Below are 16,889 nucleotides of genomic sequence, written 5' to 3'. Positions count from 1 at the left end.
TATGTGAAATGTCTCCTATGGGGACTAACATCATCACACATGAATACAGTTGGGCTCATTGGATCCACTAGAGTCTCAGCTTTTCAGTGATACCCAATTTATGTAATTCAAGACTGTTTAGGGACCCCAGTATGCAGAAATATTCTGTCAAGCTACTAGTTTGTTTCTCCTCTGCTGCTGCTGCTGCTGCTCCACATTCAGACCAGCAGGTGGCGGTAGTGTACCTGAAGGCTGTGCCGTGTACTACCAGCAGACACCACCACAGCAGAAGAAGGAGAAGCTGTCAGTATGGTCAGTACGCAGCGTGCAGCAGCAGCATAAGCTGGAGGTCATGCTTGTCCAGGATGTCTGTGCTCAACCCGGCCGTCCTGCTCTGTGTGTACGGCTTCTTCTCCAACCTGCGGCCGTCGGAGCCGTTCCTCACCGCCTATCTGCTGGGACCGGACCAGAACCTGACGGAGACTCAGGTCAGCTAGCTGCTAGCTGAGAGACTCAGCACTGACTGCTTATTACAACACGTTGCGTCACATCTTAACCTGACACAGTTAACACTTGAACTGCGTTATAGAAGAGTAATAATATCATATATAGTCTATTATAACCTTTCAGCATGTTGTAATTCAAGTGTTCTGAGAGAAAACTAGACTTCTGCTCCTCCTCAGAGACTTTGACCAAACACAGGTCTGACATTACGAGAATAAAGTCAGAAGTTTACGAGAAAAAAGTCATAATATTATGAGAATAAAGTCAGAAGTTTACGGGAAATAAAAGTCGTAATATTATGAGAATAAAGTTATAATATTACAAGAATAAAGTCATAAGTTTCCGGGAAATAAAGTTGCAATATTATAAGGATAAAGTTATAATATTACAAGATTAAAGTCATAAGTTTACGAGAAAAAAGGCGTAATATTATGAGAATAAAGTCAGAAGTTTACGAGAAAAAAGGCGTAATATTATGAGAATAAAGTCAGAAGTTTACGGGAAATAAAAGTCGTAATATTATGAGAATCAAGTCAGAAGTTTACGAGAAAAAAGTCGTAATATTATGAGAATCAAGTCAGAAGTTTACGGAAAAAAAGGCGTAATATTATGAGAATAAAGTTATAATATTACAAGATTAAAGTCATAAGTTTACGAGCAAAAAGGCATAATATTATGAGAATAAAGTCAGAAGTTTACGAGAATAAAGTTGTAATATTATGAGAATAAAGTCAGAAGTTTACGAGAATAAAGTTGTAATATTATGAGAATAAAGTCAGAAGTTTACGAGAAAAAAGGTGTAATATTATGAGAATAAAGTCAGAAGTTTACGAGAAAAAAGGCGTAATATTATGAGAATAAAGTCAGAAGTTTACGGGAAATAAAAGTCGTTATATTATGAGAATCAAGTCAGAAGTTTACGGGAAATAAAAGTCGTAATATTATGAGAATCAAGTCAGAAGTTTACGAGAAAAAAGTCGTAATATTATGAGAATCAAGTCAGAAGTTTACGGAAAAAAAGGCGTAATATTATGAGAATAAAGTTATAATATTACAAGATTAAAGTCATAAGTTTACGAGCAAAAAGGCATAATATTATGAGAATAAAGTCAGAAGTTTACGAGAATAAAGTTGTAATATTATGAGAATAAAGTCATAAGTTTACGAGAAAAAAGGTGTAATATTATGAGAATAAAGTCAGAAGTTTACGAGAAAAAAGGCGTAATATTATGAGAATAAAGTCAGAAGTTTACGGGAAATAAAAGTCGTTATATTATGAGAATCAAGTCAGAAGTTTACGGGAAATAAAAGTCGTAATATTATGAGAATCAAGTCAGAAGTTTACGAGAAAAAAGTCGTAATATTATGAGAATCAAGTCAGAAGTTTACGAAAAAAAAGGCGTAATATTATGAGAATAAAGTTATAATATTACAAGATTAAAGTCATAAGTTTACGAGCAAAAAGGCATAATATTATGAGAATAAAGTCAGAAGTTTACGAGAAAAAAAGTTGCAATATTATGAGGATAAAGTTATAATATTACAAGAACAAAGTCAGAAGTTTACGAGAAATAAAAGTCATAATATTATGAGAATAAAGTCAGAAGTTTACGGGAAATAAAAGTCGTAATATTATGAGAATAAAGTCATAAGTTTACGGGAAATAAAGTTGCAATATTATAAAGATAAAGTTATAATATTACAAGAATAAAGTCATAAGTTTACAAGAAAAAAGGCATAATATTATGAGAATAAAGTCAGAAGTTTACGAGAAAAAAGTCATAATATTATGAGAATAAAGTCAGAAGTTTACGGGAAATAAAAGTCGTAATATTATGAGAATAAAGTCATAATATTATGAGAATCAAGTCAGAAGTTTACGAAAAAAATGGCGGAATATTATGAGAATAAAGTTATAATATTACAAGATTAAAGTCATAAGTTTACGAGCAAAAAGGCATAATATTATGAGAATAAAGTCAGAAGTTTACGAGAATAAAGTTGTAATATTATGAGAATAAAGTCATAAGTTTACGAGAAAAAAGGTGTAATATTATGAGAATAAAGTCAGAAGTTTACGAGAAAAAAGGCGTAATATTATGAGAATAAAGTCAGAAGTTTACGGGAAATAAAAGTCGTTATATTATGAGAATCAAGTCAGAAGTTTACGGGAAATAAAAGTCGTAATATTATGAGAATCAAGTCAGAAGTTTACGAGAAAAAAGTCGTAATATTATGAGAATCAAGTCAGAAGTTTACGAAAAAAAAGGCGTAATATTATGAGAATAAAGTTATAATATTACAAGATTAAAGTCATAAGTTTACGAGCAAAAAGGCATAATATTATGAGAATAAAGTCAGAAGTTTACGAGAAAAAAAGTTGCAATATTATGAGGATAAAGTTATAATATTACAAGAACAAAGTCAAAAGTTTACGAGAAATAAAAGTCATAATATTATGAGAATAAAGTCAGAAGTTTACGGGAAATAAAAGTCGTAATATTATGAGAATAAAGTCATAAGTTTACGGGAAATAAAGTTGCAATATTATAAAGATAAAGTTATAATATTACAAGAATAAAGTCATAAGTTTACGAGAAAAAAGGCATAATATTATGAGAATAAAGTCAGAAGTTTACGAGAAAAAAGTCATAATATTATGAGAATAAAGTCAGAAGTTTACGGGAAATAAAAGTCGTAATATTATGAGAATAAAGTCATAATATTATGAGAATCAAGTCAGAAGTTTACGAAAAAAATGGCGGAATATTATGAGAATAAAGTTATAATATTACAAGATTAAAGTCATAAGTTTACGAGCAAAAAGGCATAATATTATGAGAATAAAGTCACAAGTTTACGGGAAATAAAGTTGCAATATTATAAAGATAAAGTTATAATATTACAAGATTAAAGTCATAAGTTTACGAGAAAAAAGGCATAATATTATGAGAATAAAGTCAGAAGTTTACGGGAAATAAAAGTCGGAATATTATGAGAATCAAGTCAGAAGTTTACGAAAAAAATGGCGGAATATTATGAGAATAAAGTTATAATATTACAAGAATAAAGTCATAAGTTTACGGGAAATAAAGTTGCAATATTATGAGAATAAAGTCAGAAGTTTACGAGAAAAAAAGTTGCAATATTATGAGGATAAAGTTATAATATTACAAGAACAAAGTCAGAAGTTTACGAGAAATAAAAGTCATAATATTATGAGAATAAAGTCAGAAGTTTACGGGAAATAAAAGTCGTAATATTATGAGAATAAAGTCATAAGTTTACGGGAAATAAAGTTGCAATATCATAAAGATAAAGTTATAATATTACAAGAATAAAGTCATAAGTTTACGAGAAAAAAGGCATAATATTATGAGAATAAAGTCAGAAGTTTACGAGAAAAAAGTCATAATATTATGAGAATAAAGTCAGAAGTTTACGGGAAATAAAAGTCGTAATATTATGAGAATAAAGTCATAATATTATGAGAATCAAGTCAGAAGTTTACGAAAAAAATGGCGGAATATTATGAGAATAAAGTTATAATATTACAAGATTAAAGTCATAAGTTTACGAGCAAAAAGGCATAATATTATGAGAATAAAGTCACAAGTTTACGGGAAATAAAGTTGCAATATTATAAAGATAAAGTTATAATATTACAAGATTAAAGTCATAAGTTTACGAGAAAAAAGGCATAATATTATGAGAATAAAGTCAGAAGTTTACGGGAAATAAAAGTCGGAATATTATGAGAATCAAGTCAGAAGTTTACGAAAAAAATGGCGGAATATTATGAGAATAAAGTTATAATATTACAAGAATAAAGTCATAAGTTTACGGGAAATAAAGTTGCAATATTATAAGGATAAAGTTATAATATTACAAGATTAAAGTCATAAGTTTACGAGCAAAAAGGTATAATATTATGAGAATAAAGTCAGAAGTTTACGGGAAATAAAAGTCGGATATTATGATAATAAAGTCATAATATTATGAGAATAAAGTCAGAAGTTTACGAGAAAAAAAGTTGCAATATTATGAGGATAAAATTATAATATTACAAGAATAAAGTCATAAGTTTACGAGAAAAAAGGCATAATATTATGAGAATAAAGTCTGAAGTTTACGGGAAATAAAAGTTGTAATATTATGAGAATCAAGTCAGAAGTTTACGAAAAACAAGGCGTAATATTATGAGAATAAAGTTATAATATTACAAGAATAAAATCATATGTTTACGGGAAATAAAGTTGCAATATTATAAGGATAAAGTTATAATATTACAAGATTAAAGTCATAAGTTTACGAGAAAAAAGGCATTATATTATGAGAATAAAGTCAGAAGTTTACGGGAAATAAAAGTCGTATATTATGATAATAAAGTCATAATATTATGAGAATAAAGTCAGAAGTTTACGAGAAAAAAAGTTGCAATATTATGAGGATAAAGTTATAATATTACAAGAACAAAGTCAGAAGTTTACGAGAAATAAAAGTCATAATATTATGAGAATAAAGTCAGAAGTTTACGAAAAAAAAGGCGTAATATGAGAATAAAGTCATAATATTATGAGAATAAAGTCAGAAGTTTACGGGAAATAAAAGGCGTAATATTATGAGAATAAAGTCAGAAGTTTACGGGAAATAAAAGGCGTAATATGAGAATAAAGTCATAATATGAGAATAAAGTCAGCAGTTTACGAGAAAAAAAAGTTATATTACGAGAATAAAGTCAAAGAATATATTCAAACAACAGTTAAAAGCTTCAGTAGACAACACGTTTTTGGCATCATTGGGCAAAAATTCCATAATAACCGTTCAACATATTGTAATTCAAGTGTTCTGAGAGAAAACTAGAGTTCTGCTCCTCCTCACAGGCTTTGGCCAATCACAGGTCATTTCAGAGAGAGAGAGAGAGAGAGAGAGAGAGAGAGCATTCCTATTGGCTGTGGTCCAGCTGGTGGGCGGTGCTTGGCATTTCCTCAACTTGATCTCAACATGGCTGCCAGGCAGGGTCTGAAATTAACTTTTTTCCTCTGGCAGGTCACTGAACATTTCTGCCGGCCACTCCATTTTTTTGTCGGCCACTTCTGAAATCTATCTGGCTATATTTAGTACTGTAAACACTGAGTCAGTGGTACCAGACAGTCAAAAATATGGAATATATCATGTAACCATAATCCCTGACAATTTTAATTTAGGCATTGCTTTTAAAAAAAATAATATTTCTTAATATAAGGAAAACCTGAAAATCTGCCATGGTGGCAGGTGACCTGAAAGTTTTACCTGCCACAGCCAACATTTACCCTGTAGTCGGCAGGTGGCTGGTGCTAATTTCATTCCCTGCCGCCGGGTCACAACCTCTCTCACCTTACAGCTAAACAGTGCACTACAAGATGTTTCTGAAAACATCTGAGGAGAAATGAAGAGAAATAGGCATTACAGTAACAGGAAGACCTTAATGTATAATTTAAGCCATTTGTTATAAATATTTGACACGTGAAAGAAAAGATGAGGAAGTAATTCATGAGGACAGAAATGTTGCTGCATTTCCTAACGCACGGACGGAGACTAAAGCTGTGATGTTGCGTTGTGTTTCTTGTTACACCACTACTAGAGCTGCTTGTTCCTCATGCTGAACATGTTTCTTCATTACGTGGCCCTGCCTCTGACTCCATTTCTTTAGTATCCACCTTTTCTTAGCATGCACATGTACATTTAAGATTGACATAAAAGGGAAGCCTGTGTTGACTGGTTTACATGCAGTAGGTTGTGCCCCGAGGCTCACAGGCACCCTTAATGTGATGTGACAGTTTAAATCTTGAGCAAACAATCCAATAAGCTCCATATTCTACTATTCTAGCAGCCATCCGTATAGAAAAACACTGTTGATGTGTTGATTGCTTCATAACAATACAAGTGGATGTTAATGGCTCAGTCCTTTTCAGGCTAGCCCAAACGACAGGCCACAGACAGAATAATCCCTCATTGTCAGATCCGTTGGAATTTCTGCTTAATCCGAAAATAATTAGCTCCGTAAAGTTCTGAACTGGCCTCGAGTCATGGAAAAACTGGTTCAGGAGCCGATTTTTGACTAACTCAAGATCTGTCAAGGAAGTCACAGCATTGTTCCTTGACTTGAAAAAGGCTTTTGATGCTGTTCTACACAAACTCCTACTTTGGAAACTAACTAAAAAAAGCTTGTCTTTGACTCTGCAGGGAGGAGTCAGGATGTCCGTTGTGCTTGGGTCATTGTGGTTGTGCAAACTATAGGTATGCACTCAATCCAGTTCTTAACGGCTCAGGGAAATGTCAGAATGAACTTGATCAACAGATTGTACCGACTGTTTGAGGTGTTTTACCGTTCGTCTTTCCTGTATGTACCCTGGGAAGCAGCATTGATGCTGAGGGGATTGAAATAACTGATCTAAAGTCAATGTTATAGTGCTGGGACGATACACCTATCTCCAGATTCGATACCATCACAATACGTGGCTGCTCCCGATTCGACATGTATCGCGATTTTTAAGTATTGCGATTCGATATTACGATTTATTGTGATTTTTGTTGACTTCTTCTAACACTAGACTATGGGGGAAAAGTTAAATCATACACTTCTAGGGACTTTTACTTTGGAAAATCTTTAAATGAATCCAGTAAAAATGTTTGATTTTCAGCATGTATGTAGTCAGAGATGTCCTGAAGTCAAATATATCAGTCATTGTGCCACATCCAATCAATTTCAGCAAACATCCCGGTATGATTTAATGCAAAAAAAAGTGAAGGTATCAGAAACACATTACTACTTTGCAGTTAAATAATTGAACAATTATTTTATTCCAACAGGACGAGTAAATAATAAAATGAGCTCCACCTTTACCAGCTGCAACATTAAAGTGATGAACACATTAATTAGAATACAATAATATACATTATTCTGCATAATGAGTACTTTTATGTTTTAAGTATTCAGATGCTACTATTTTTGCACTTTTACTTTTGAATGCAGGACTCTTACTTGTGTAAGGGATTTACAAATGGAACAGGTTTGGTTATTAGCTAATTTAATAAATAATATTCATAGAATTATTATTATTAATAAGAATTATTAATCAACATTAATAATGAACGGGGCACCACCCTGGAATCAGGGACCAATAACCAAACGTTAATCCAGTCTCATAAGGGGATATATTCCCTCCAAAGGCCAGTATTTTAACACTACTTTACACTTAGGAGGTGAATAGCGAAGGGTGAATCCGAGCACTAACTCTCATAACCAGCCGTTATTACAATATGAATGCACAATAAACACAGACAACTGCTATTTAAAATAAGACCATTTATTTACATACAGTGATCTTAATCAATAATAAACACTCTAACAACATTAATCTAAATCAATATTTTATCACAGCAGTAATTACTAATTAACAACACTTTTAATAAACAAATGGATATTCTACAATGCAGCTCTAAGCCCTAAACTAGAATTAAACAAAACACAAAAGCAAAAGAAAATGTGTGTGCTGGAGAGAGAGGGATGTGTGTGTAAGAGAGAGAGATGTGTGTGTGAATGCAAATGTGTATGTGTTGAGGTGTGAAGGAAGAGTGTCTATGTGTGTGTGTGGTGTGGGAGGAGCAAAGGACGCCCTAAGTGGACGTCACCACGTAAGTGGCTACGTCACGTGAGGGAGGAGTTGCTCGAACGTTACAGATCACGCACGAACGGGGGTGTGACCCCCACGTGTCCTGTAAGGTAATGGCGTGAGCCTATGTCAGGAGGCGTGTCTATGTGTGTGTGAGTGTAGGAGGAGCAAGAGGGGACGCTCACGGTGGCGTCACCACGTAAGCAGTTACGTCACGCGAGGGAGGGGGTTGCTCGAACGTTACAGACCACGCCCAAACGGGATGTGAAAGTCCCGCGTGATCAGTAAGGTGGGAACGTGAGGAGGCGTATCTACGTGTGTGCGTGTGTGGGAGGAGCAAGGGAAACCCCGAGGCGGCGTCACCACGGAAGTGGTTACGTCACGAGGGAGGAGGTGCTCTGGTGGCGGAAGCGCCACGGAAATTACCGACTGCGTACGAACGGGACGGGGATCCCGCGTGTCGGCAAAGTGTTTGTTTGTGTGTGGTAGAAGTGGAGGAAAGAAAGGCGGGGAGCGCCTGAAAACAGTATCACAGTCAAAACAGTAAACACCGCAGCAGCAGGAATCCTAACTGCCGCGCGAGAGATGTACTAGCTGGGTTATTATTACTCAGATGCTCGGCAGGCAAACTCACGTTAGTCAGCCGTGCACTGGTCTTTTAATAATAAACTACAGCTACAGATCTTCACGTTTGGCAGGAGCTAACACAAGGAGCACACAGTAATCAGACAGTCAGCAACAGTAAACAAAGCAACATAAACAAGCAAAGCAGAGCAAAGCAAGTTAAATAAACAAAACCAACAGACGGACTCGGCGGTCCGTACGTTCAGTATAAATCAACAATAGTTATTAACTTATTGGAATATACAATCTCACTAGTCTCTGCCCAGACACAAGCCTCTTACTTGAATCGCTTCTTCGGAGCGATAGTGGAGTATATCGTCGTTAATTGGTCCGGCGGCGTCGCGCTGGCTCGGACAATAACGGGCCGTTATGATGCTCGTCAGCGGGGGAAGAACGGCAGGGCTGGCTCTCCGTGTGGCAGCGGATGGAAGCAGCTGATGTGAAGACGGCGGGGCGATCGTCTCTTCCTTGGTGAAGGACGCGGATCCGGGTCTTCCTTCTATAGGTATGGTGGTCTGGACGTCTGATGAACGGCGGGCTGGACCTCCGTGTGGCAGCGGAGGGGAGAGCAGCCAGAAATAAAGGAAAAGGCGGTGCGCTCGTTTCCTTTGATGAAGAACGGTTGTCCTCGGCTTCCTTGGTGAAGCCGGGCTGTAGTCTTCCTTCTGCAGGGATGTGGATCAAAGTCTGATGGACACAACATTATCTTAACTCGTCCAGCGAGGTCAGAAAATGTGGCTCGGTCTTTAGGTGAACGCCGCAGCGTTGGGTACCTCCTGCAGCAACGTGAGTCGCAGTGGAAAGGGCTGAGATTCAGGTGAGCGTGCCTATATCTCCTGTGAGAAAAGTGGGTGTTTCACCGGAAAGACCCCACATTTCCTGTTAGCCTCATCCAATGGGGGTCCTTGTTTGGGTTCAAAATGAAATTTCACATGTAGATGCGACATTTTAAAAGATGGGCAGTTAGGTCCCCTGCTGTGATCAGGTCTCTGGTTTCCCATGTAGGCCAAGGCTCTTTGTCTCGTGAGGTCCCTACACTTGTAACAGAGTATTTCTACATGGTAGTATTCCTACTTTTACTGAAGCACAAGATCTGAGTACTTCTTCCACCACTGCATGTGCTATAATACAATAAACATGTAATACAATACTAATATAATATAACAATATAACATGTAATAGAAAATGTTTCCTTAATGTGATAACCATATTGACCTTGCTTTGTTTGGTAAACCAACAGTGAGGTAAAGATCAGGGGAAGTAAACATGAAGTGTAATGAGGAAAACTGCTGTTAAGTCCTGAAGCTGTTCACCTGAATGTACATAAGCATGGGACTCAAGTACTCTGAGGTGTAGAGATGGTGAACTCCAGCAACACTTCTGCTTCAAAACTCTCTCACCTTACTCAAAAGGCACAACCACAAATATTAATACTACATAAAATACAGTTAGTAAGAACAATACAACTAATTTACCGGTCTCAATTCAATTGTGATGCCTCCATGAGCAATTTAAGCAAATGAGACTGAGGACAACTGTGTACAAGAAAAGTCACTGTGGTGAGAAAGCCTGCATGTTTTTGACAGCTTATTTGTAGGGGAATTTTGCTCTTCTCTCCTTCTGAGTGGAGAAACCTCTCAATGACCTTCTTGTTAAAGTCAGGAATGTCTCTGACCAGTTTCTTTCATATGTGTTTGGATGACATGCTTCCTGTGACTGCTCTGTGTTAAACCTGGAATCTACCGGGAGAACAAAAATATGAATGCAAATAATTTATTTTGCACAGAAGATTTTCTATCATATTTTACACATATTACTGGGTGCATTCCATATTTAAAACACACAAATATTGACAATTTGTATAATTTGTATTATTAGTATTATTATTATTAGTAGTGGTAATGTTTTTTTGTGTGTGACTCAGGGAGGGCGGAGCCCTAGCGCCCTCTATTGGCCGGCCGCAACTAGTGTGACTACGTCCGGTTTTCAAAATAAGGTGTTAACAAAGGGAACTGTATATACAAAGTGCATATATGGAAATAACACTGAATGGATTATATTCACCAGAAGTATAAAACATTACATGTCCCTTATAAATTAAAAAGAAAATTGCAACTAATGTGTGAGGGAAATGTCTTTATTCTTTGATTTTTGGGATGCTGGTAAAAAATGTAATAAATAAGTCCTGACAATGAGTGATATATTTGACTTCAGAACATTTCTGACAACATACATGCTGAAAAGCAAACATTTTAATGTATTGTCGATTTTTTTTTCAAATTAAAAGTCCTTAGAAGTGTATGATTCAACTTTTCCCCATGGTCTATTGTTAAAAAAGTTAACAAAAATCGCAATAAATCATGATATCGAACTGCAATACTTGTAGAATCACAATACTTAAAAATCGCAATACATATTGAACTGGTCCCCAAGTATCGTGATAGTATCGATTCAGGAGATAGGTGCATCGTCCCAGCCCTATGGATTTAAAATGTGAGGCTGCAGGTCGTATCCACGTGGACCCTCCAGCGTTTTCTACTTTCTCCTTTCAGCTCGCTGCGGTTTGTTTTGGGACGGATATGACGTCATGTTTACTCAGGACTACAACAAATAAAAACGTCCTTTTACCTCCGCATAGACTCAAATGAATCGAATATATCGATTCTGGCATTCAAAATTTCAAAATCGTAAGAAAAAAATTGCGATACATAGATGATTTTTCCCACCCCTAAAATTTAATGGAATTGAAATCTTATTACTGTAAATTTTCATTTGTTCTCTGCAGGTCGTCAATGAAATCTATCCAATTTGGACGTATTCCTACCTGGCGTTGCTGTTCCCCATCTTCCTGGCCACCGACTACCTCCGTTATAAGCCCGTACTGGTCCTGCAGGCCACCAGCTTAGTAGTTACCTATGTGATGTTGCTGAAGGCGCGGGGCATGCTGGCCATGCAGCTCCTGGAGTTTTTCTTTGGACTGGCTACGGCCTCGGAGGTGGCCTACTACTCCTACATCTACAGCGTGGTGGAGCCGGCACACTACCAGAGAGTGACGGGTTACTGCCGCAGCATCACTCTGTTTGGATCGGCTGCTGGATCTCTGACCGGCCAGCTCCTGCTCTCCGTGGCCAAAGTTCAGCTGGTCCACCTCGTCATCATCACTCTGGCGTCGGCCGCCGTGGCCTTCGTCGCTCCCTGGTTTCTACCCATGCCCAAGAGGAGCTTGTTCTTCCACAAGAGCCCGGGAGCGGCGGAGGAGAAGCCGCGCAGCAGCAGCACGGCCCTGTTGGACAAGGATGAGGATTCAGAGAGGAAGTTGCCTCCTAACAGCCAGGACGTCTCCACGGTGAGTGAAACTCTGCCCCAGGGTCATGATAGGGATGTTAATAATGTGAATACCTGTATTTGTATGACAAGACCCACTCACTCTCCATGCAGATATCCAGGTCGTCTGAGACGGGAAGTCACCGCAGTGGTCTCGTGGAGGTGTTACGGATACTGTTCGACGACTTCCTGAAGTGCTACAGATGCCGGCCCCTGCTGGCCTGGTCGTTGTGGTGGGCTCTGGCAACCTGCGGCTACTTCCAGGTCATCAACTACGCTCAAGCACTGTGGGAGAACGTTCGTCCATCCCAGGACTATGAAATCTACAACGGCTACGTCGAGACGCTGTCCACACTGCTAGGTGAAGGGGGCACAAAAGTAGGCTGACAAAATAATCGAAACTCAAGGTCTAGTATTTCTAACCGTCTGTGTTCTACTGGTCCACAGGGGCTCTGGCAGCTCTGCTGGTGGGCTACCTGCCTGTGTGCTGGTCTCTGTGGGGGGAGCTGGCTCTGTGTGTCCTCTCCCTGCTCATGGCTGTGTGTGTGTTCGTCATGGACACAATAAGGAACATCTGGATATGTTACGGCTCATACATCCTCTTCAGAGCCATATACATGCTGCTCATCACTGTGGCTACGTAAGTACAAAGAGGCAGTTCTTCTTCTCACTCACTGCATATTTATCTGTTCAAATGTCCCTTAAAGGGAGATTTGTCGAGTATTTAATACTCTTATCAACATGGGAGTGGACAAATATGCTTGCTTTATTATTGGAAATCAATTAACATCACAAAACGATGACAGATATTGTCCAGAAACCCTCACAGGTACTGCATTTAGTATCAAACAATATGCTCAAATCATAACATGGCAAACTGCAGCCCATTTAGATGTCAGCTTTCTTAACCACTACAGAGCTTTCTTCTTTCTCTTTTTGAATTAGATATTAAAGAGAGACCGTGTCAAAACTTTCCTCACATATCTCTTGATGTTTTCCTGTCGCCTGCCCTCTGACCTTTCAGATATCAGATCGCAGCCACTCTCAACATGCAGCGCTACGCCCTGGTGTTTGGAGTGAACACCTTCGTGGCCCTGCTGCTGCAGTCTCTCCTCACTGTGGTGGTGGTGGACTCCGCCGGCCTCGGCCTCGATGTCTTCACTCAGGTGAGGAGGAACAACAAACTCTGCCACGCTGAGTTGTAGGAGCCGAATATGAAATCGATTCACCAATGTGTCACGATTTTATAAATAGAATTTTTTTGAATGCCAGAATCGATATATTTGCTTCATTTGAGTCTATGTCGAGGTAGAAGGAAGTTACCGCTTTTATTGTTGTAGTCTGAGTAACGTGACGTCATATCTGTTCCAACCAAAACAAACCGCAGCGAGACGTGACGAAGTAGACGTTAGAAGAAGTAGACACGTGGGACTACGTCCGGTTTTCAAAATAAAATGTTGACGAAAAGATGTGTGAGGGAAATGTCTTTATTCTTTGATTTTTGGTTTGCTAGAAACAAATTTAATAAATAATTCCCGACAATGACATATGATATATTTGACTTCAGGACATCTCTGACAACATACATGCTGAAAATCAAACATTTTAATGTATTAATTTAGAGATTTTCCAAAGTAAAAGTCCCTAGAAGTGTGTGACTCAACTTTTTACCATGGTCTAGTGTTAAAAAAGTTGACAAAAATCACAATAAATCATAATATCGAATCGCAATACTTAAAAATCGGCACCCAAGTATCATGATAGTATGGAATCAGGCGATCGGTGAATCGTCCCAGCCCTACTCAGTTGCCGATGACAACATACTTGGAGGCAGCTATGCTGTTTATCCACCTCCCACAGTGTAGATTTCATTGATGGTTGTCTTGTTTCCTTCCCTCAGTTCCTCATCTACGGCGGCTACTTTGCTGTCATTTCTACGGTCTTCCTCGTCGCTGGGCTTTGCAAATTGGCCTCCAGGAGGCGCTCCAAGCAGGAGGACGAGGTCCAGGAGGACAAGGTCCTGGACGACAGCCGAGCATAAACGAAGTCGGACTCTCCTCCAATCAGAGACGCCAGCTCCTGCAGATAGGTCATAACGATAGATATCGATTTAGCTTCTCACATACTAAAACACCACAGGTGAGTGAGCTTCAGTAATCTCTCCAACCACATAGTGTCTTCATTGTATTGTTCTGTATAATTACTACTACTACTCACTGTGGCTTTGCCTTAAAACACTTCAAGCAGTATTAATCCATTTTGGCCACTATGTGGCAGAAAACCTCCAGAACAAGTTGACAGACGCACAGCCCGGACATATTATAATTATATTGTTGTTACGGTTCATATGTTAGCGATGGACGCTGTCAACACGCTGAGCACTGAGACTGAACTATACAGAAAATGTGCGGTATAACCAAAAAACAATGAGCAAAAAGAGCTGCTGATGTGAGTGATACATCATCGTATGTTTCACTTTAGATATTCGATTCAATAAAAAAGACGCAGCTTTTAAAAGACCACTCTTTGCTGATCACACAAATCATCTGTTAAACGTCGCACAATGTTACATTTCCCAGCTTATTGAAGTTGGTGCCTTTTTATACTTGATGTAAAACGCTAAATGAACACTAAGAATGGTACCTTTTAATAGTACTTCTGTGTTATATATTTGACACCAGCCAAAAAATATATTTTTATATGTATTATTTCCTCCTGTAAGTGCTTAGATTGTGTACAATCATTGATACCGATGAGGAGTTATCTGTATCAGGTTTATCTTGAATGAATGAAACGAGGCTGCTGAAGGCTTGAACTGTTACGCCTGTTAGGGCTGCTTGTATCTGTTATGTGCAGTACTGCAATGAACATGTTGTATACCTTACTACGTTGTCTATTAGGCTACTTGTTAGTAGATGCATTCGTTGTTGGTTTGGCTCTGCATATGGGATTTGGTGACAATAAGACAAATATATAATATAAAGTGATGACCAAATTTATTGTCTGACATCAACCAATACATTTTAAAGAAATAAGAAATAATGGCCAAATTTAAGCAACAAATACCTGCAGTGGAAAACACATCACACACACACTGTACTCTACAAAGCAACAGTGCTAGTTACATACCAGATCTTTGAGCACTTCAGATGATGCCTTTTCCTTTTCCACTGTCCAAATGTTATACACAGATTTTTTTATTATTTGTTTGTGTAGGCAACTAGGCGTTGAGCCAGCCTTTAGTTTTTTATTATTATTGTCATTAACTCTCATGTGTCACTTAATATCAATACAAATTATTCATAACTTTAGCTCTAATATAAGTTTATTTGTTATGCAGTACAATCACAGCGATGCTTCATGTTAATTTGTGTATAAATGATGTTTGCAAATACGATTGCAAGATTTGACTATCTGTAAAAAATGCACGAAAAATTCACAAATATTTGAAAATATTTATAAACAGCAAGCACTTCAAAACCAAATGTTAATGAACTCAAAGCTGGAAATATACAGGCCTAGACTGTATGTGGAATAGTGAATTATTTAAGTGAGTATTTATTTGAAAAATAGTTTAAATTGTATCCAAGTTGGATGAAACACATTTGTCACTACTATTAATATTGCTCTATTGCTAATTTCTCTAAGTACAACAGCAATAAGCAAATTGATTTAAACATACGGCCTTTTATCTGTATAAAATATGGACGTAGTCTCCATGACGGTTTCTGAAGAAGCTCAAAGTGGGTGCCATGGTGGTCCACCGGAAGGGGTGGGACTTCACCTCCCTATTTAATATTATACATATTAAATATATACAGACAATATAATATTAAAACTGCAGTTTTTGGCACTTCTTCGGCTTCATTTGTCAGCCACTTGGTGAAACGCCGACTCTTCTTTATTCCTCCTTGAAGTTTTATGTGTATTAAGTGTATTAAGTGGAGGGCTTTCCGCCTCCGGAAACCCTCTCTTACTGTACATCTCACTCGGTGTATTGACAGTTAGGCGTTGTGTGTGTGTTCATTCCAGATCTCTGTTAAGTCCTTGACATGAAATCCTGTCTGTGTAGTTTGTTACCTGCCTGGAAGGTGTGTTGTGGTGGTACTAAACACAGTACACACATTCAAAGTTGCTGTCTCTATGAAATGACTATGACAATATGTTTTTTGTCTAATAATATGTTAACATGTTTTTGTGTTATGTATGTATTGGTGTGTATTTTCACTGTTCATTTTGTTATTTTAAAATCATACTTAATATCTTTAAATAAACAGAAATAACATCTACTGTCCAATGTTTGTTTTTTCAGAAAACAGGAGTAGACAGCCACACTAGCATCTCCTTGAGGCTGTGCTCAGGCATGCGGTGCTATATTACCATGCCAACATTAGCTAATTAGAGCTACTAGATGAAAAGAGGATAGATAAAAGTTATAGATTCACCGGGGAATATGAATATCTGAACCAAATTTCATGTCAATCCGTCCAATAAAACCCATTGTGGGATGGATTTTGGACTTCTTCACTAACAAGAGTCAGATAATGAGAGTAAATGGACATCTATCTGGACTGTATGTGACGTTTTTGTTTGTTTTATATGAATAATTGTCCTAAGTAAGAAGAGATTCAACACCATGGTTTAGAAGAGATATGTTTTTCTGCTTTCCTATCCTTAAATGACCCCTCCAATTTGTCTTGCAACACCCTGTGATATTTTTTTTCCACTTCCATTTCGTTTCCGGAGCAGAACTCGCTCCATTATTTCCAAAAGGGCAAAACTTTGTGAGTGTCGTATGCGAGC

At 37.6% G+C, this 16,889-nt stretch overlaps 1 protein-coding gene across 1 annotated transcript; it reads left to right on the top strand.

Annotated features, from left to right (window-relative positions):
• The first annotated feature begins 272 nt into the window (after positions 1-272).
• On the top strand, positions 273-16,375 carry slc19a2 (solute carrier family 19 member 2). Its single transcript, XM_037762277.1, has 6 exons — positions 273-467; positions 11,548-12,108; positions 12,201-12,447; positions 12,534-12,726; positions 13,111-13,252; positions 13,987-16,375. The coding sequence occupies exons 1-6, from the start codon at positions 345-347 to the stop codon at positions 14,125-14,127; spliced, it is 1,407 nt and encodes a 468-aa protein (XP_037618205.1). The 5' UTR covers positions 273-344; the 3' UTR covers positions 14,128-16,375.
• The last annotated feature ends 514 nt before the right edge of the window (positions 16,376-16,889 follow it).

This window comes from Sebastes umbrosus, chromosome 24 (genome assembly GCF_015220745.1).
Source record: "Sebastes umbrosus isolate fSebUmb1 chromosome 24, fSebUmb1.pri, whole genome shotgun sequence".
In the NCBI taxonomy this organism is placed as follows: domain Eukaryota; kingdom Metazoa; phylum Chordata; class Actinopteri; order Perciformes; family Sebastidae; genus Sebastes; species Sebastes umbrosus.
Note: the sequence above shows the minus strand (reverse complement) of the source record. Positions and strands in the feature narration are given on the sequence as shown.